This window comes from Plutella xylostella, chromosome 8 (genome assembly GCF_932276165.1).
Source record: "Plutella xylostella chromosome 8, ilPluXylo3.1, whole genome shotgun sequence".
NCBI lineage: Eukaryota > Metazoa > Arthropoda > Insecta > Lepidoptera > Plutellidae > Plutella > Plutella xylostella.
The window spans coordinates 4,965,000-4,985,303 of record NC_063988.1 but is presented as its reverse complement, the minus strand read 5'-3'; the positions used below and the strand labels follow the sequence as shown (position 1 = coordinate 4,985,303).

General features: G+C 39.5%; 1 protein-coding gene across 1 annotated transcript; it reads left to right on the top strand.

Annotated features, from left to right (window-relative positions):
- The first annotated feature begins 2,232 nt into the window (after window positions 1–2,232).
- Window positions 2,233–13,909, top strand: LOC119693069 (alanine--glyoxylate aminotransferase). Its single transcript, XM_038115368.2, has 8 exons — window positions 2,233–2,397; window positions 5,721–5,895; window positions 7,948–8,140; window positions 9,809–9,974; window positions 12,214–12,369; window positions 12,739–12,831; window positions 13,139–13,387; window positions 13,679–13,909. Exons 1-8 carry the CDS (start codon window positions 2,294–2,296, stop codon window positions 13,830–13,832), a joined length of 1,290 nt encoding a protein of 429 aa, XP_037971296.2. The 5' UTR covers window positions 2,233–2,293; the 3' UTR covers window positions 13,833–13,909.
- The last annotated feature ends 6,395 nt before the right edge of the window (window positions 13,910–20,304 follow it).

The window sequence follows — 20,304 nt, the reverse complement described above, 5'->3', positions numbered from 1 at the left end:
CTACCTTTAACTAGGGAGATTAATAAGGCAAGGCCGAGATTTGTGTCAAGGCCGGCTTTGTGTAATTTTTGCGTAAAAATATTTGCGTAATTGTTTAATTTATTTTAGCTCCAATACTATATACTGATTTGTATCTTAGAAACTTCGTCAGAAACTATTTAATGTCATGATGACTTGGTAATAAACATCCTCTGGCCACCCTTCGTAATCCTTCAATTTGTAATAAGCAGAGGCGTGTGGAACAATATTTTGTGCCGATTATAAAAAGCGTGTTTTATTAAAAACGAGCCTAGTGAAAACAAGCTGATAAACATGTAATTAACATATTCCCATAGGGTAATAGGCCCTCCATTCATTCCGAGCAGCGATGGCATTCTGCGCAGACGGCCGCGTTACGACAATTTACATATTTGTGAGGAGAATGGCTCAATTTAAAATCGCAATTTCGCGTAGTTTAAAATTTAAAACGCGACACAAGTTACTTTCTCAGAATGCACTCCTAATTCGTATGCAGTATGCAGGGCGCACTCGCGACGACTCTGGTACCACCACTTGCGAGCTCCTTTCTTCAATATGTATAACTTTGTTTTGAATGCAGCTGTATCTGAAACTGAATCTGCAATAATAATCGTATTTGCTACCAGTAAGTACCTACACTCCTTTTCTATGCGACAGGGATAATGTTGAGAATAGTTGAGATAGGTACCTGCATTATAAGATATTGTTCAGATATTTAATACGTAATTTGCCAAAACAAAATCTAACCACGTACTAAACCTCTTCATAATTCTCGTGGCGCCCGAAAATGCATTGTTTTCCCTTGAAACGGCTGAAGGGGGTATTCAGGAGTGTTTGTTCAGCGCGCGAGAGTAAATCTTTCAGTCTCATGTAGCGCCCCCCGGGGCCGCGGGCACAAATCCAATTATTGCGAGCAGCGCCTCCTGGCGGTGTATAATTGATTTATTTGCTCATTTCTTTCACATGCCCGTAGCTTCCTGAATACCAATACGCTTTTAGCAGCTTTGAAGTGGGCTTTTTGCTGGCCTTTGCAAGGCTTCTACCTGAAACTGTCAAGGTTATGGTTATGAAAAAGTTATAATTTCTTGTTTTCGCTACTGCTCATATCTAAGGCTGTTTTTAATATCGTGCGGATTTCACCACATAGGTCACGAGCTGTACCGTCGTTTTTGAATGAGTACAATGCACTTAGGATACAAATTATGTACATCGAAGAGCGGGTGACTCGCTTGCGAACTCTTTCTTTTCCTGTAGCTATGAAATAATGTTAAATAAATAGAACAAAAGTCAAGCCTGAAAATGGTTAGGAAATTAGGAACACAAGGCTCTTTCTTAAGAAGTCCGATTCCGGTATTACTTCAATACCGGTATTGACTTTCAATACATGTATTGAAAAAAGCGTGAATTTTGTCCGGGATCCCGTATTGCGGTATTGCATGCCCTACTAGGGATTTATGCAATTTAGTTAGGGCTTTAATGGCAAAAAGTACCAAAGTACGTCTATACAGACAAAACAGTCCACAAAGTACGTTCAACATTAGCCCTCACATATTTCATCGGGGCTATTTAAATTCACGGTTATAAAGCTTTTTGTTGTATCTCCCCAAACCGCGACAGATACAGAGCGGCGGGAAAGCCCAACAAACTATTTCCTTACTGAAAATACTCCGGAAATTAAAACCAGAGAAAACTGGGAGACATTAGGTGGCAGAGAATGCGATTTAAAGTTTTGCCTTTTCTGTTTGCTAGCTGCTCGGGAATCCGGCCATAATGCATAATAAATTTATTTATATCGCTTCGGGTACTGTATCTTTCAGATAAGTAACTACATTAATTAGAGATATACCTACACGTTTACTGTAGGTACTTAAGTCAATGTTATCCTCAGTGAAATTATTGTTTTACATCCGAACCCTAAAATGGACCAAGACCTAAAAAACCAAGCAACTAAAAACGTAAATATTGGGTTAAAATTTTAAATTAAATGTTTTAAATATTTATTGAGGCTATTTGGAGTTTCTATTTTGTAGGTACTTTTTCATTGCTCGCCTAAATTTATATACATAATATATACATATATACACAATATGTATATATTATGTATAATATATGTATACATATTATGTATACATATCGAGTTGTATACATTAATAACCGCATGTTTGTTTACGTACAATGATAAGAAGCTCTCAACAGCTTAACAGACGACTCGGGACATTTCACAATGTGGTGTAACTAAGAGATAACGTCTTGTTTTAATAAACTGAAACTATAAATGACCAATAATTTGCTGAGTAGATTCAGTTATAACGAGTGTAATATTAGTGAGGTAGAAAAGGGGTCATTAGGGACATTTGAGTACATACGAAGTTATCTCAAGTAAGTAATTAGTACTTACTCTTTACTTCATTCCTGAATATTGCATTGTATATAAAATTTACCAATAGACAATATTTAGAATAGACTCGCAGTCTAAACATTTTTTTCCTAATACGTAAACATAAATAAGATATATGATACGATTCGAATAGCAGCTAGACATCAGTGAGAGGAGGAATTTAATAAACAACCATTATTACCTATTATGTACAACTTATATTGTCCTAACATTTCATTTAACTTAATGTACTTAACATATTATTATTGTTAATTCTGTTAAACCATTAATATCGTTACTAATATGGATGTAGGTATGTTTGTACCTATACATAAATTAAAATTTCGGTGTAAATCCAGTGTGCTGTTATAATTATTATCCCTTATTTGAACAAATTTATTTTAATTTTAACCATTACGCAGCTGCTGTGGTTGGTAGGTTAGTTACAAAGTAACTATCTTGTTTTGATGATAAAGTTCAAAAGTAAAAGATAACTTACAGAGGAAATTGTTGATCTTAGAAAGCTAGATATCTATATTTGCTGATGTAGTTTATAAAGTATCTACCAATATTTACTTTGATCGGTAGGCTATCGGCCGCTCAGCCCATTTGATTTTTCATTTGGCTTTCTAAGAAAAATGTATCGATATAAGATTAGGATAACATTAATCATTATTTGCAGCTTTTCACCTGATGCTAAATAATTAACGGAAATAACGGATGCAATAGTCACAGTGGGTATAAATCCGCAGAACTACGCTACCATTCATGTCCATTTATTATACACGTTGTGTTCTTACGAACATTCAATGTAGATGTTAAATTATTTAGATACTTATTTTTAATTGTAAAATTATTATGAATAATTGGTAAGTCGATATTGGAATAGAATAAAATATAGAGCAATGTTTCAGCTTTTTCAAAATAGCAGCGCTATTTAGAAGTGCTAACCAGAAATGCATGAATGGCATCAGCAACACTTGATCCAGCGATCAGCTGACACCCTCCTGCTACGAGCCATGTCAAAACGCCACCATATTATACCCATCTCTACCCTGAACTTTAACGCTCTGTGATAAAATCAATTTTCCAGTGACATACCGGTAGAGCTTACTCGGTGATCAGAAGCGGGCGTCTTGGCCTGCTAGGTGCTCGGTTACGGTCACATGACTCTTAAGTCGTTAGAGTAGGATGTGTTTTCGTTTGTTTGCCTGGCAGGGTATGTTGGTAGAGGAAGAGGGGTTACTCTATACTGACTAAAACGAATGAACGAGAGCTGTCATGCAATCGGCACGTTTATTACAACAGGGTAGAGACGTGGCTCGCTCAGTTTAGACGGTCGAATGGCGTAGTGGTTAGTGGCCCTGACTGCTATGCCGAATGTCCCGGGTTCGATTCCCGGCTGGGGCAGATATTTGTTTAAAGACAGATATTTGTACTCGGGTCTTGGATGTGGATATTTATATTTAATATGTATCTATCTATGAATTTGTAACTCATAACACAGGCTCTGCCTAGCTTGGGGTCGGATGGCCGTGTGTGAGATGTACCCACATATTATTATTATTATTATCAGTAGCTCTCCGAAACTTAGTTTTTCGTCACATAGAGTGACCCCGAAGGTCCCGCCGGGCCGCGTCTTATCGCTCGTCTGTCGCGCTCGACAGCGGCTCGGGGAATCAAATCAATTTGTATCTGAACAAAATAACGCGACCGATCATCGTCACTGTGGAGTTGCGATTTTAATCGATGAATCACTGCTTTAACAGTAGAAGCTTAATCAATGTTTAGCGGTTTTATACATATAAGTAGGCAACCTATCTTATATGCAAACAGACAGGTGTTTAATTTGCATAATTTTTTGTATAACCTTTATTATCATAGGTACCTAAGTTACAAAGTAGAGTGTAGTAAAGAGTAACATGAAAATATTCACCCGAATATCTCAAGATAATTTCCGACAGAGATTGCATCGTACAAAACTAAGCAACAAAGGCTAAACGGCCAAAAGTTAGAAGCGGGCGGTAAAAAATATCAAAAACAATTTAAAAAGCGGTTCACCAAATAGCTTGTGGAACAAATATGAGTCTGGCAAGCTCTCGCTGGCCCGGGGCGCGCGGCACTTGCCAAATATGCCATCCGATAGCTGTGCAACATTGGGCCAAATTTACAACCGCCCTATTAGCACTAAATCTAAACATTAACCCAATTTCGGAAACCAAACTTCACGATTATTTGCGTGAAATACTCGTTCATAAAGACGTTATGGCTGCAACTTTAGTTTTGGCGTTTCATGACGACGACGCTGCTCCTTCGGTGTAGCTGAGAGTTGTTTATTGCGCTAAGAATGGGAAGACGTACTTTAAGAAAATAGTTAAGTAGTGTGTGCTATAATTTTGAGTATTATGTACTCGTATGTGCTATATTTTCTTACGATGCTTTTCACATCCTATCAATTTTAGTTGCGAGTCAAACAAAAGGATCTGAATTGAATAAATAATACCGTGACTTTTTTTTAGTTTTACAGTATACTCACAGGACTTATGTTTTAATTAACACCTTTTATCAAAGTTAACTTGATAACACCAAAATATCCTAGCTAGATCATTAACTTGGCTCATTAGTTACCGTAACGAGACTCATTATTTGACAATAATTATCGTTATCATTACGCTTTTTGAGTTGAGCTTCAAAAACAATTTAGAAAGGTTTCAACATTAGTATACTATAGCTTGTGGCGTTGACTTGTTAATTTTGTGGTCGAATCAGTGTTTTTTTTCAAAGTTCTAGTTTTCATATTGTAAGTACGTATACGATATTTATATATTATTTCAAATAAGGTTAGTCTGTTAATCGTAAAAAAAAAAGTTTGTTCTATAGTTAACACTATAGGAATACCGATCCAGTCTGAAACGGTTGCAGGTCCTGCAGGTTGACTGGCAGAAAACGCTTTTAGCATTAAGTCCACCTGATTGTACATTATTACTATTGTAAATTGTGCAATAAAGTATAAATAAACAAATAAACGGTTCATCCACACTTGATTGACCTGTGAACGACGTATGACCCATTTTTTCACCCAACGTTTCGTACACTACTGACTTAGGTACAAATTTTTCGGCAAAACCTTCGTCGGTTATTTGAATAAAAAGTAACATCCCCGATCTAGCCAACCTCACTAATACCCTGATTACACCTACCGAGTATAATGGCTAGACGGTATCCTCGGCCTATCCTCGACCAATGAACGGATACCGAGGATACAGTCTCGTCACTCTACTCGGTAGGTACCTACCTTATATAAGTAAATTATCCTGTATTCCAGGCACCTCCTACCCACGATGTCCGGCTACTCCCTGATGGTGTCTCCGGCGCGGATCGTGGACCGTGAGTTCAAGCAGCCGCTGCTGTGCGGCCCCGGGCCCGCCAACTACTGGCCGGCTATGAACGACGCGCTCACCAAGTGGGTCATCAGCCCCATGGATGATGAGTACTTCTGGGTATGTAGATGTTGGGTTAAGGGTTGGTGATTGGTTGATTTTAATTTAGTTAGTAGAGGTTGCCCGCGAGTTAACGAGGAAAAAGTTGTTTCGTGGTAATATCCCGGGGAATAAGCCTATGAGGTGTTGAGGTGTCACGGTGTCGGCACCAAACGTCATGAAAATCAGTACTGTAGTTTTTACGTGAAAATTTTCATATTTATTATATTAGTTAACGTAATCGCAGTGGAAAAACGTATTATTTATAAAGAGAAATGTTTTTGAATTTTTAACCGACTTCGAAAAAAGGAGGAGGTTCTCAATTGGTCGGTCGGTTTTTTTTTATTATTATCGATGAAACATAGCTATGTAAACTCTCGATCAAGTCACAAGTCAGTTCATTCGTCCTCTACAAGGTATAAGTTAAGTGTCCACATCATTAATAAATAATAATATACCTATGTAAATTTTGTACATCTCTTATTTCGGTTGAGGGTTAAAACAGATTTTTAATTTTACCGCTGCTATGTTTCCATTTAATTACAAGTATAAGTAACTGTAAACAAAGTAACTGAAACTCATTATCTTCCTGTCAGGTTCATTGTTTGTGATTTGCACAAATTGAAATAATAAAATACCTTTCCTCATTGAGTTGGCATTCGTGGGCGTTACAATAAGCTGGGATGATGAAAAATATATTTTAAAGACGCTGAGTGAAGCATTTTCTTTGCCCAGGAACCAGAGCCACAACAAAACATTTCTAAATTATGATTGAAATAGGTCCTTCCGCTGAATTACTTTCACAAAATATGTAAGTATACCTGCTTATTGAAACACGTTGTCTTCTACCTGGTGAGATAGTTGAGCTTCAAATCCCATATTTTTTCATTCCATGTACATGTACTTACACATTTGATTGTGGCACAGATCACCCCCAATTGGGGGTGATCTGTGGATTGTGGTAGCAGCTATTTTGAACAGATTTTTCATTTCCAACACACACACTCACGCCTTGTACTAATGTACTCCCTTGCGGGGTAGGCAGAGGTGCATTGCTGCACCCACTTTTCGCCAGTGTTATGTTTAGTCCCAATGTAATAGGGGGCGAGCCTATTGCCATTTTACGGGCACATCCAAGACCCGAGAACAAATACCTGTGTTTAAACAAATATCTGCCCCAGCCGGGAATCGGACCCGGGACCTTCGGCTCAGTAGTCAGGGTCACTAACCACTACGCCATTCGGTCGTCCACTATACCATTTGGTCGTCACTTCCAACAGTCGTAGAAAATGCAAATGCATTGCATTATGTACCTAGTTCTACCTCTAAACTATAATTATGTAAACGGTGTCTTAACGTGTGCCCAGTTTGCACGAACGTTCCAAGCCAAGATTGGCTATATAAGTCACTTGAGGGCACACCAGCGGAACCCTCAGCAACTATAAAACACGGAGTTTGAACGCAGTCGCCATGGCCGAATACGGCTAGGAGGATATATATATATAGTTCTACCAATGATACAGGTATTGATTAATATAGCAAAGTGGTTTGTGTATGGGCGCAGAAGATATGGAAGATATATCTGCTTATCAGCATTTGAACATGTGTATTGAGTTATGTTTGTTGTTATAACATGTTACTGGGTAGATAATGATGCCAGCATTATAACATCTTATCTCATTGCACTTGTGCCATACTTATACCTATATATAGGATAGCTACATGGAGATAGGAATCACAAAGCTAGTTGGTAGCTAATATATAATATCAAAACTAGATCAAAATATTTTAATTAGATTCCGTGTAGTGTACCTACTCCTTTTCCATGAATTCCTATGGAAATACTTAAGAATTGTATAAAAAAATAATCTTCTGCGACTCTGGACCAGATCCTTTTTTCGGATTTCTATTCAGCTGAACCCTCTACATACAACATGGGTATGTTACAGAAGGTGTAACCACACACACACACTACAATTCGGAGAATTTATGAAAATGTGCAAAAAAAATGCAATTTATTTAAAGCCTCGCTATTTACTCACACCTAAACCCACTATTCCCCCCTACCACCAGGTACTCCAAGACATCCGCGCGGGCCTTCAGTACGCGTTCCAGACGAGCAGTCCCCTGGTGCTGGCCGTCAGCGGCGCCGGCCACAGCGGCATGGAGACCGTCATCAGCAACCTGCTGGGGAGGGGGGAGAAGTTGCTCATCGCCTCCCGCGGCATCTGGGATGAGAGGGCTTGCAGCATGGCCACGCGATATGGTAGGCTATTGTGAAGGTGTTAGGGTTAAAAATTGTTCTGTTATGATGGCTGAATGTCATCAGCGACCTGCTGGGAAGGGGAGAGAAGTTAGTCATGGCCTCCCGCGGCATCTGGGATGAGAGGGCTTTTAGCATGGCCACAAGATATGGTAGGCTATTATGAAGGTAGTGCATGGTAAGGGGGTTAAAATTGTATGCATAAGTTGCCTTATCTTAAGATGGCTGAATGTCATCGGTAACCTGTGGGGAGGGGCAAGACCTTGCTCATCGGGTAAGTAATACGAGGTATAAAAACGAATGGTATAACATTCACAAGGTATACGCCCATATGATATAAATTTAGTAAGTATAACGATCACTGTGCATAACAAACGAAAGGTATAATTACTAAATACATAATTTCGTTAAGAATAACGTTCAAAAAGTATAATTTCAATTGATATAACGATTAAAATGCATAACGTTTATAACATATATTCTACAACGGATATAATTATCATAATGTATAATGCACAAAAAGTATAAAAGATTGTCGTATCGTATTTTCATTATTATTGACGTTATGTGTGGGGAACGCTCCGCTCCGCTTCGCTGCGCTCCGCTTTAGTTTCGACGAACATGTGCACCTAACACGCTCCTCCTCGCTTTGCTCGTCGTCGCACCTATCTTTAGGTTTTGGTACTAGGGGTTTTGACATTATTATTATTATTGGCGCTATGTGGGGAGACGCTCCGCTCCGCTTCGCTGCGCTCCGCTTTGGTTTCGACGAACATGTGCACCTAACACGCTCCTCCTCGCTTTGCTCGTCGTCGCACCTATCTTTAGGTTTTGGAACTAGGGGTTTTGACATTATTATTATTATTGGCGCTATGTGGGGAGACGCTCCGCTCCGCTTCGCTGCGCTCCGCTTTGGTTTCGACGAACATGTGCACCTAACACGCTCCTCCTCGCTTTGCTCGTCGTCGCACCTATCTTTAGGTTTTGGAACTAGGGGTTTTGACATTATTATTATTATTGGCGCTATGTGGGGAGACGCTCCGCTCCGCTTCGCTGCGCTCCGCTTTGGTTTCGACGAACATGTGCACCTAACACGCTCCTCCTCGCTTTGCTCGTCGTCGCACCTATCTTTAGGTTTTGGTGCTAGGGGTTTTGACGGTGTTGGGTAATTAAACACAGATTATGAACTTTATACTAAATGATAGTATATATTTTAATCGATATACGTAATGTATATTATACGAATTGATATTAGTCCTCGTAAGTATTATATATTTTGATTTTATATAAAATGTACGTTATACCAATTGAATCTTATACCTTATGAAAATATAGATTTTGTTGTTATACGTAACGTTCATTATATGTTGTGAACGTTATTAATGTGAAATTATACATTTCGTTTTTATACGTCGCAATACGCACCCTTGCTCATCGCCTCCCGCGGCATCTGGGATGAACGGGCTTGCAGCATGGCCACCATATATGGTAGGCTATTGAAAGAAAGAAAATATGTATCCTGAGTAAACTCTTTGGCTTACTATCCCCATGCTATCCCCTTTTTACACTACATATTTCACTGTGTTTTTCAACAACCTCATTAAAATCTCATTCACAAACAAGACTCAGAAAGCAACAACATATACAAACCACTTCCTTATCTACCCGCAGGCATAACCCCGATAGTGCACTCGACAGAGATGACTTCCACCTTCTGCCTCTCGGAGCTGGAGGAGCAGCTGAAGGTGCACCGGCCCGCGGCGCTGTTCATCACGCACGGAGACTCCTCTACCGGCAGCGTGCAGAGCCTGCCCGGCCTCGGCGACCTCTGCCACCAGTGAGTAGAGATGATGATGATTATGATGATGATGATGATGTTGATGAGAGCAGCAGCTGAGGGTGCACCGGCCTCGGCGACCTCCGCCACCAGTGAGTAGAGCTGATGATGATGATGATTATGATGAAAGCAGCCACTGATAATTTACAAACGGCTCAACACAGATTTTCATGAAACATGGCTATTAAGGGCACTCGGGATAAAATTACCATGACCCTAAAAAAACGAAAATCAGTTCAGCCGTTAGGGAGCTACGCTACCACAGACAGATACAAGCAGATACGCTCAACTTATAACAGCCCTCTTATTCCGTCGGGAGTTAAATTGATAGTGCAAGTATTTTTTATAAATCGCTCGTCCTTTTGGACGACCACTATCGACTACCCCGACAGACGGGAACGTCTATCTATTTTGTCTCTAGCCCAAACACGCGCAATTTTCAACTCCGTGGTCGATAGTGGTATACCTAATTTTGCCATACAATATTTATATTTGAGTAGGTACGTAAACGACCGGTCTTTAAAATATGTCTGCCATTCCTTGTGCCTAATTAAAATTCCAATGAAATTATTTATGTAGTGGTTATGTAAAAGTTACTTCCGTACCCAAGCCACAACAATATTTCTTAGGAAACTTAGCCAGAGATTTTTCCACTGTTTCCATAAGGTAAACATTTATTTATAAGAAGCCTAGCTAAGACAACTTTTATTTCCTTGAAATACTTAAAAAAACAACTTATTGTCAGCAAAACTTACCGAACCCTGCGGCGATTGAGTTAAAAAAGTCGTCGCGCGACACAAGAGTACTTCCACGCGACCTGCATGCCAACACGCCCTTCAGTTCGACCAACTTACACAGAAACCACCCTCAAGCAAAAACATCACGTATAACAAACACCGAAAGAGTCACAAACATTTGACCAAACTGCCAAGTTAAGTTGGTACGTCTGACTGGGGTGAACTGGGGACACTGCCCCAATTAGGTGCTATAGGATAAAATAAAAATGGTGTAAAGTCTTAAAATTACATTCTACTTTTCATTACTGCTGCTGCTTTTAGTCTTTATGTTATTGAACATGTCATGAATTCCTGATTAACTTAGAACATAAGATATATTACTGTCCTGTCTTATATTACTAGAATAAGTAAGTAGTTATAATTAAATACAGCATCGTAAGGTCAACGTAATGTTCACGCTCATCACGCCACCACGAACAGCTTCTAACAATAAGACCTTGTCTGTGAATAGTTCTCACCTAGTCTCCGAGCCAAAAGGCTAAAATGAAAACTTCATTGGATCCGCCAAAGAAAACGACGAGACGGCAGGAAACCGAACAATTTAATTACCTTTCACCATCCCTTTCGCATATAACCTCACTTTTTGCTCCTATTTTCTGCTGAAAAGAATATTCTATTTGAACTTTGTTTCTGTCCATGACCGTTTTCATGGAGACCTACAGTTAAGGGTATCTTTAACTTTCTAAGTACTTTTATTTGACATCCTATTAATTAGTTTCCCACTTCTATGTACATACTTACCTAGATAAATATGATTTTAAGAATAATAAAAAAATTACCTACCTAAATAAATAGTCTATGTCAAAGCTATTGGTATCAAACTATCGAAATGCTATATTTATTTAGCCATTGTAGAACAACGACTCGGATAGAAATCATGAAACTTGGAAATTAGTGACTATAGATAAACGACCAAAAATAAACTTTTACCGTATTCAAATTGAGTTCAATCTCGTGGTCCGAGAAGTCCACTACCTCTAAAATAGGTTCAAGTTGAAAACTCTTTAATTGCATCCAACCAAGGAGTCTGCAATTAGCATGCTGAGCCAAGTCAGTATTGGATTTAGATAACGAAATTGAACTTTGTATTAGAATTCAAGCAATCCAATGTGGCTAGCCTTGTTCCAAAATACGAATTTCATATACTTAACATATTTATGATTTCATTTAGCTTTAGGTATATATGTAGATGTACCCTGGGCAGTCAGCGGTGGACTCTATATAATCTGACTGGCTAAATTTATCCAGGGGGCTACCTTGATGAACGTTGGTATTATTTACTCATAGTCTCGGTCTACCTGGACATCATCATCAGCCTATAACAGTCCACTTCTGGACCTCTCCCAATGCGATCTTTAACTTTCCGCATCCAATCATTACCTGCCACTTTTCGTCTACCTTCTATATGGATAAGAAATTGATTATTAAATTCATTTGCACAGATACGGAGCCCTGCTGATAGTGGACACGGTGGTGTCTCTGGTGGCGGTGCCGTTCGAGATGGACCGCTGGGGCGTGGATGCGGTGTACACCTCGCTGCAGAAGGGGCTCAGCGGCCCGGCCGGCATCACGCCCGTCGCCTTCAGCACTAGGGCTGAGTAAGATATTGGAGCCGATTCTGAAGGCACCAATTTTAAATTTAAGTAGCTAGTCCAGGACCGTAAATTCTTCGTTTGCAATTAGATTTTATGTTTAGTCATAATCTCATTTTTATAAAGGTACTTTAAATTTAAGTTATGATTCTTATGATATTGGTAAAATGAAAATATGTGCCTTCAGAAATTAGCCATGGTTTTAACTGAAGTTTTTCATGCGAACTCATCCAAACGACTTTCGATTCCAAGTGGTCAATTCCGTCGATAATCCACCTTGACTTATTTTGCACTCCTGTTCCCCATAAGGTAATTTAAATTACACGTGGCACCCAAAATATAGACCAGGTACTAAAAATACTTTATCTTTTTCAGAGAAAAAATTAAGAACAGAAAACATGAACCGCCTTTCTACTTCGATATGAAATTACTCGCTCAGCAGTGGAACTGCTACGGTGATACTAGAAGGTAAAGTATTCTTTCTTTCTTCTTTCTTTCTTTCTAATTAAATCAATAGGTCATCATCCAAAAAACTATAGCGATTACTAACAAGTGGCCAGATTTGAAATACGTAGATAATTTATACAAGTTTGAAGGCCTAGGCCCGGGAGGAAGATTCAATAAATTAATATCAACAAATAAATTGATTTCGTTCATGTTTTCTAATCGAAGACAAAACTATCTTGCTACAAACATACTGTCCAGGAACTATCAAAAGTCTTCCAACCCCAACAACCTCCAAAAGTGTAACACCCCTTCTTCATGTTCCTTCCAGCTACCACCACACCCTATCACCACCACTGCTGTGGGCGCTCCGGTGTAGCCTGCAGGAGCTCTGCCGGGAGGGCCTGGAGCAGTCCTGGGCGCGCCACGCCGCCGCCACCGCCCGCTTCCACCAGCGCTTGCAGACCATGCCGGTGACCTTCCTGATCCCCAAGCCTGAAGACCGCCTGGCCACTGTAACGACTGTAGTGATACCCAAGGAGTACGACCAGCTGGCTGTCCTTAAACATATAAGGGATAAGTGAGTTTATTGTTGGATTAATAGCGTTTTGCGAAACCTAAAGTTGTGATCCTAGTTCGATTTTAAAAGGGCACATAACACTGTATGCCTTCTGACATTTCTCAAACCCTTACACCAGAGTTACCAGGTCAACTACCCGCAATACCGCTACCTCATCGGATACCCTCCTCAACAACCATAAATTTTCCGCAATAAGGGCACCCCAGAGGTGCAGAAAGTCTCCACTAACGTCCGCCACTCGCTCTTGCTTAGTCTAGGTTTGGCGCCTTAATAAATGAGGCTTGTTTCCAGATACAACATCGTGATATTCCGCGGGCTGGGCCCCACCGTGGGCGTGGCGCTCCGCATCGGCCTCATGGGGGTGAACGCCACGCTGCAGGTGGCCGACCAGGTCGCAGACGCGCTGGAAGACGCACTGCTCACACTCAAGAAGGGGAAATTATAGATCTTAGAAATGTTTAAGTGTATTGATGGTATGTTTTGTTGTTTAAGTAATAAAGGGCTTAAAAAATGATGGTTTAATCTTTAGTGATTGATTCAAATAATTTCGTTAGAGAAGTAGGTACTTATATTCCTTGGTTAAAATTCTTTAATGAGAGTACCTTTTGGAATGGAACGGCATAATTATTATTAATAAATATGATGTAAGGGCTATGAGGTCATGAGTGCACCTTATTTTTCCTAGCTTTATCTTGATGCTCGTTTAACGTAAATCGACCCAATCGGATAGAATTAATAATAATAATGTCCTCCTAGCCGAATTTCGACTACGGCGGGCAATCTCAATTGAGATCAGCCATCTACGCAGGAGTAGATTATAGTGCCCAAGTGTGTGCGCAGTACACAGGAGCACTCTCTGTTCCATCACTCTCATAACCCAATGGGGCGGATTGACCGACGCGACACGACTGGAGAAAGCTAGGCGCAGGACCGACTGCTTTACATGCCCATCCGACAGCATGGATCGTTTCACTGTTTCAGACATCAGGTGATCAGCCTTCTATGTCCTAACCAAACTTAGAACCACAATTTAGAAACACAAATTGATGGTTCCACCCGGGAATCGAACCCGGGACCCCTGGGTCATGAAGCGAAGCTTCTACCACTAGACCACAGAGGCAGTTAGATAGAATTAGGTTGTAACTGTCAATCTGTTTTGACAAAAAATGAAAGCTAAACTTACAGTATCGCGAGCATAGGATTCGATACTATTTTCGAATCTACACGAATGGTCACTTTTACCAAACGCTAAACGTATTTAAATCAAATTTTAAATACATTTTGTACGTACTGACAGACGTATTACAGGCTACTAAATACGTTTAGCGTTTGGTGAAATTCCACCTAGCATATGGATGGTCACTTTTGGAACTAACTTTGCCTTACATTTTGACAGTGACAGTTGACGATACGCAACGTTAACGGAGGATCGAAACTTATGCTCACGACTCAGTTTTGGGGTATTATGTAGTCTGAGCCTATCTGAAACCTAGTTAAACATTGTGAGATTTGGCGTTTCGACTTTCTCCGTGTTCGGCATCATAAGGGTCACAGTGACAGTTAAATAAAGTCCATTTTTCTCTCCACCTTTAGTTTGCAAGGTGCGGGTGCCTATATAAATAGAGTGAGTCGCCCGCGCGCCTCAGTTGGTTTTTGATTTTTGAAGTGAACACTTCGGCAAAATGGCTCAATGTAGCCACGGTTCTCGTCGGCTTCGCTCCGAACGGGGAAAAATATAATATTGAATTTGCGGAGTCCTCGCTGCCGGGAGCTGTAGCGTGATGCGGACCAGGCGGCGCGGGGCGCGGCCGCCGCGACACGTGGCGTCGGGGAGCGGGACCTGCCGGCTGCTGACGCAGCCATTACTGAGGATTTCGCAACGAAGGTTTGAGTTGATAAGCCGTGAGTAAAATGCTATTATTTACTGCTTTTAAAAGCTCAGCCACTGGTCATAATGCTCCGGCGCTTGGGGTTTTTATCCCACGCAGTAGGGTCCCATTCAATAGTCGTGGTGATGATTGATCACATATTCCGGTCCTACTAGTGGCGCTTGAGCTAGATACTTACATTAATGACCGCTTTAAGTAAAGCATATGTTAATTTTCTACAGGAAAAAATAATAAAAATATATTTTTCTACCCTCAATTTCTAATATTTTTAGAAAACAGTTGATAGAAACTTTGCTATTACAATAATGCACTTGATTATAGCTTATGTAAGGCTTTACAAACAGGAGCTTTCCAGGACCGTCATAGGATTTTTTACAGGAAGCACGTGGCTCCGAGTTTCAGTATGTTGGGACATTGTGGCATGTGCGACAAGTAATGTGATCCGCCGGTACCTACCCGCTGAAGGGTAGGCAGGCCGATTCGGTGAAATTGAAGTTTCGTGTAACCTGCACCCGGCCCTGTGCTCCCGCGCTGGCCGCCGTCTCGTGCCACCTGCATCGCAGCGTACACCCGGCCCTGCGCTCCTGCCCTGGCCACCGGTTCGTGCCACCTGCATCGCAGCATACACCCGGCCCTGTGCTCCTGCGCTGGCCGCCGTCTCGTGCCACCTGCATCGCAGCGTACACCCGGTCCTGGCCCTGGCCACCGGTTTGTGCTACCTGCATCGCTGCATAGACCCAACCATGTACTCCTGCCCTGGCCGCTGTGTTGTCCCACCTGCATCGCTGCGCACACCTGGCACTCCTGTTCTGGTTGCCGGATCCAAACGCCCCCTGTCTGGGAAGAGATTTTATGCTCAGCGGAACCGCCTGCACTATTGCTAGCACGGTCATCATCATCATCAGCCATCATTAGGAGTGACTTATTTAGAAGGTATCGAGTAACGTGCGCTATTCATCAGTGATTTTGGCATATGCAGACGAACGTTTACTGCCAAGCATAGCCATACAAGGGCACACCAACGAAGCCTGAGTAACCACCTGCAGTCGCCGTAGCCGCATCGGCATGGATGACGACAAATCGGGTAACGTACGTGCACCGCTTCTAAAAGTGTTATAGCACTTCAATTTGATGCCTCCGCTGAGGTAGGGTATTCTATTAAAGCAGCTTTCTTCTGAACTGCCCAAAGTGACCTGTAGACTGCTCCTGGGGATAGTTGTGCAATCAATTTTTTATTTCGATGTCTCTGCTGAAGAAACTGTCTAATGCAGCTTTTGTTCTAAACTGCCTAAAGATCATTGGACTGCTCATGGGAATGGTGACGCACGGTAAGTACAGGAGCGTTACTTTATACTGATGAGAAACGAACGAACGAGAGCTGTCGTGTAATCGGCACGTTTAATACATACAAACAGATAGCTCGCGCCGCAGTGCACTGAAAGTTCGTTTTTCGTGATATAAAGTGACCCCTCAGACACTATCTTAAGCGTCATGACACATCGGCAGATTCCAGCTTTGAGTATTTTCTTTTCTCGTCTGTGAGCAAAATGAATCCCACCGGCGAGTGTTCAACCTAAAAGCACTGAGCTAATTCCTGATTTCGTGAAAGTCACTGTTGCTATACCATACCGCTTCACAAGTTCCCGAATTTATTATGATCCTACTGTCGAGTGATCATGATCGGAGTGTCATCGCGGTTTCTGAGTGGCACCATATTAGCTGTCTTCCTTATGTCCCAGTGGATTGTGAGTGTGTATCCGAGCTCTTTGTTGAAAAATGCGTGAACCTCCTACGCAGCAGCTGTCTACTAGTTGTGTATCGAATAAATCGAGTAACGGTGCTCTTGCACGAGACGACTACCTTTTGGTAAAATTATAACTTCCACTATTCTGGGAACATGCATATACCTACTGTGTACTGTGTATCACATCACGTGTAGCCGCAGCCCTACTCAATGTACGGGGCTAGATAATAAACAATGGCAGTCGTCATTAAATTTCTATGAATTTCGAAGGTCATCATTTGGAGCACAATCCAAAGGGTGAAAGTACCTATTCATGCCTAAACGGCTTCTCTAATGAAAATGTATTTTAATTTGATTCTGGCGCAAACGTTTCATAACTATTTTTCAACACTGTATCTGCTGAAACTAATTAGACTGACTGGTTAAGATGCAGACGTGCCGTTTTCACAATTCCATTTTAGTAATCCTCAACTGTTTTATGGATCTTTCAGTTAGTTACGTAACTAGTTACCAAGTAAAAAATTACTTGTGTCATGCTCGTACTCGCATCTCATTTAGGAGCTCCTGGCCTCTAGCTGAACGCTAGAACTGGTATATATATCTACTAAGCTAGTACAGAGTTATAACCGGGCAGCGGTGACGTGGTAGCTGCTTGATTTATTAGAGTTTGCTGAAAACTTTCTAAATAAGTAATAATTATTAGTCATAATAGTAGCTCTTCGCAGTTCTTTCAGAATGCAATACCAGGTCGCTGAAGTAGGTAACCTTCCTTAGCTGGACAACCACAACAAGCCTTTTTGTTTTAAAGAATGTCACAGTTATTCGCAGTTCCACTGTAATATCGATGTCCAAGGAATTTTTCTTGGGTATAGCTAACTACCTAAGTTTACCTATAGATAGCCGCAAGCTATCTGCTGTTGGCGAACTGTCAGTTCTGATTGATAAGTCAGGCTCGAGGTGGCTCGTCCAACTGTCCATGTTCCCGCCACCATGATTGTTGCTTCCACAGATTAGAGAGTCTATGTTGGCTGTCGTTGCATCAGGTCTGATCAGGTACAACTAACATCTTTACGTACCATCTTTATTTAATCGAGCTATTTTATTTTGTTTTATCTAGGTTGACTTAATGGTTTTAAAATCGAACCTACAACAATGTAAGTAGGTACCTACATACGTATCTTTGAAGTTGCAACAAGGCGAAGCCTTAAGGTTTTGGCCGAGACCTGCCCTTAGTGTTGACGAACATACCTAAAGGTGACCTTGTTAATGTTTTTCATATGAAGTACTGAACATTTTACTTATCCTGGTGGCATGACTGATCATTTACTTACCCAGTTAAGACATGTTAGCCGGGTTTCATTTATCAACTATTATAATTGTTATTGTTGTGTTAATCAATCTTTATTAATTGATGTCATCTACCAAGGAATGCTGCCAGAGCTCATAATATTCACACATGATGATACAGAATGATAGTAGCCCACAAAATCGGTGCAAAGGCTTGTGAGGAGGCGAGCAATCAAGAACACGGTTGATGTGCGAAATGGTCTTTATTATTAATATGAAGTACGTATTAGGTACCTATGTATGGAGGGAAGGTGTTGCCACACTACACCTTCCCCCTTTTCGAATAAAAAATGTTACATAATTACATTTTTTCAATTTTTAATATGAGTCGGTAATTGTTAAAATAGATTTTTACAAGTAATTACAGATACAGAATAATCAGACATTTAAATTTCGTTCTTCTCCAAGGTTACTAATATGTTACTACTTAAGTTCACAAAATTACTTAAAATTGGTTGCTTTTAAACAAAAAAAAATACATTTTGAATCTTTTTATATACAGGAAAATCCTAATTTAAAAAAATATGAAAACTCGGGTATGTTATTAGTTACGTACAAACTCTATATAAATGTATAAACATTAAAATTTAAATTGATTTTATAGAAATAAGTTATTGCAAGTGTTTTTGTACTGAACACAAAAATTAAACCACATCGTTGACATCAAAGCTTTTTTTTTTCATTGATTAGGTACATGGTTAAACACGTAAAGTTAACATTAAGAATTTAAGTGTGCACTTTATATCTAACAAAGAATAATATAATTTCCTGCCTATGAATATTTTTTTAATACTATTTTAGTTATGGATATCTAAATATATACCAAGTATTAACATAATATATTATCAATTTCCAATTGCAAATTCTGATACTGAAAAGATTTATTATGATAGTGCACACATTAATACAATATAAAATGAAACAAAGAGTACAATTATAAGTTTCCTCAAAACTAAACATATTTTATCTTAACATAAAGTAATGTTGACGCATTGTTGACGACTCGCTTGTTGATAATTGCTTACCCAAACATAAATGTATTTACCTATTATTTAAAAATATTTTATTTTTATTACATCTGTATAGCTGTATAGGTGTATACTCCAAACATATTTTTAGATTTAATATTAAAATTTCAATAAGTATTTATATTAATTATTTCAAGTTATTTAGTTTCAATATTATTAAAACTCCGTATATACTTGTTCTACAAGAAACTCATTTAACACAAGTTGTGTCCAACTAAAATTCAAAATTATCTAATGATTATAGAAGGATTTGTCCTTGATTGTACTTGTAAATATGATAAATGTAAATTATTCGTGTATATGATTTATTTACTACATTATTATTAAAACTTTCTCTTGTCTTCTTTTTTTTTTTTTAACCAAACTGACGTAAGTTATTAATTTAAACCATTATATTTTTTCTTTCTATAGATATTTCCTTTTTTTTTAAATATTTATTTAGACATTTACTATATTTTATTTATTTTTGCGTATATTTCTCATCATTTATATTCATTTATTTTCCAATTTACCTTTATTCATTTATTTATACTTTATTTCATTCATTTTGCTTACATATTTCATTCATATTCTTTTATTTTCAAAGTCATCTTTTTATTTTATTATTTATACTATAATTCATTTCATACTTCATTACACATTAACGAAAGGTACATATAATTATTTCCACTCTTTGGTGGGCCAGGCCTGGTCTTCATTATTTATTTATATATTTATCTGTAGGGTACGCAAAAAACGAGAGTCGACTCTATAATAATTATAATATAAAACACATATTCCATATATATTACAAGGGCACATTTAAACTAGCTCTACTCTTAGGCAATTCCAAAATTCTTCACGGAGGGTTCTCGACCGCACTATGATCAGAAATAAGGACGTGACACCTTGTTGTACCCTACCATATGT

Excerpts from the sequence above, each read along its gene's own strand:
- LOC119693069 (XM_038115368.2), top strand. The coding sequence starts at position 2,294 with ATGACCAATAATTTGCTGAGTAGATTCAGTTATAACGAGTGTAATATT. Across the intron at positions 12,832-13,138 it reads TGCTACGGTGATACTAGAAG|CTACCACCACACCCTATCAC; the intron begins GTAAAGTATTCT and ends TGTTCCTTCCAG. Across the intron at positions 13,388-13,678 it reads CTTAAACATATAAGGGATAA|ATACAACATCGTGATATTCC; the intron begins GTGAGTTTATTG and ends GCTTGTTTCCAG.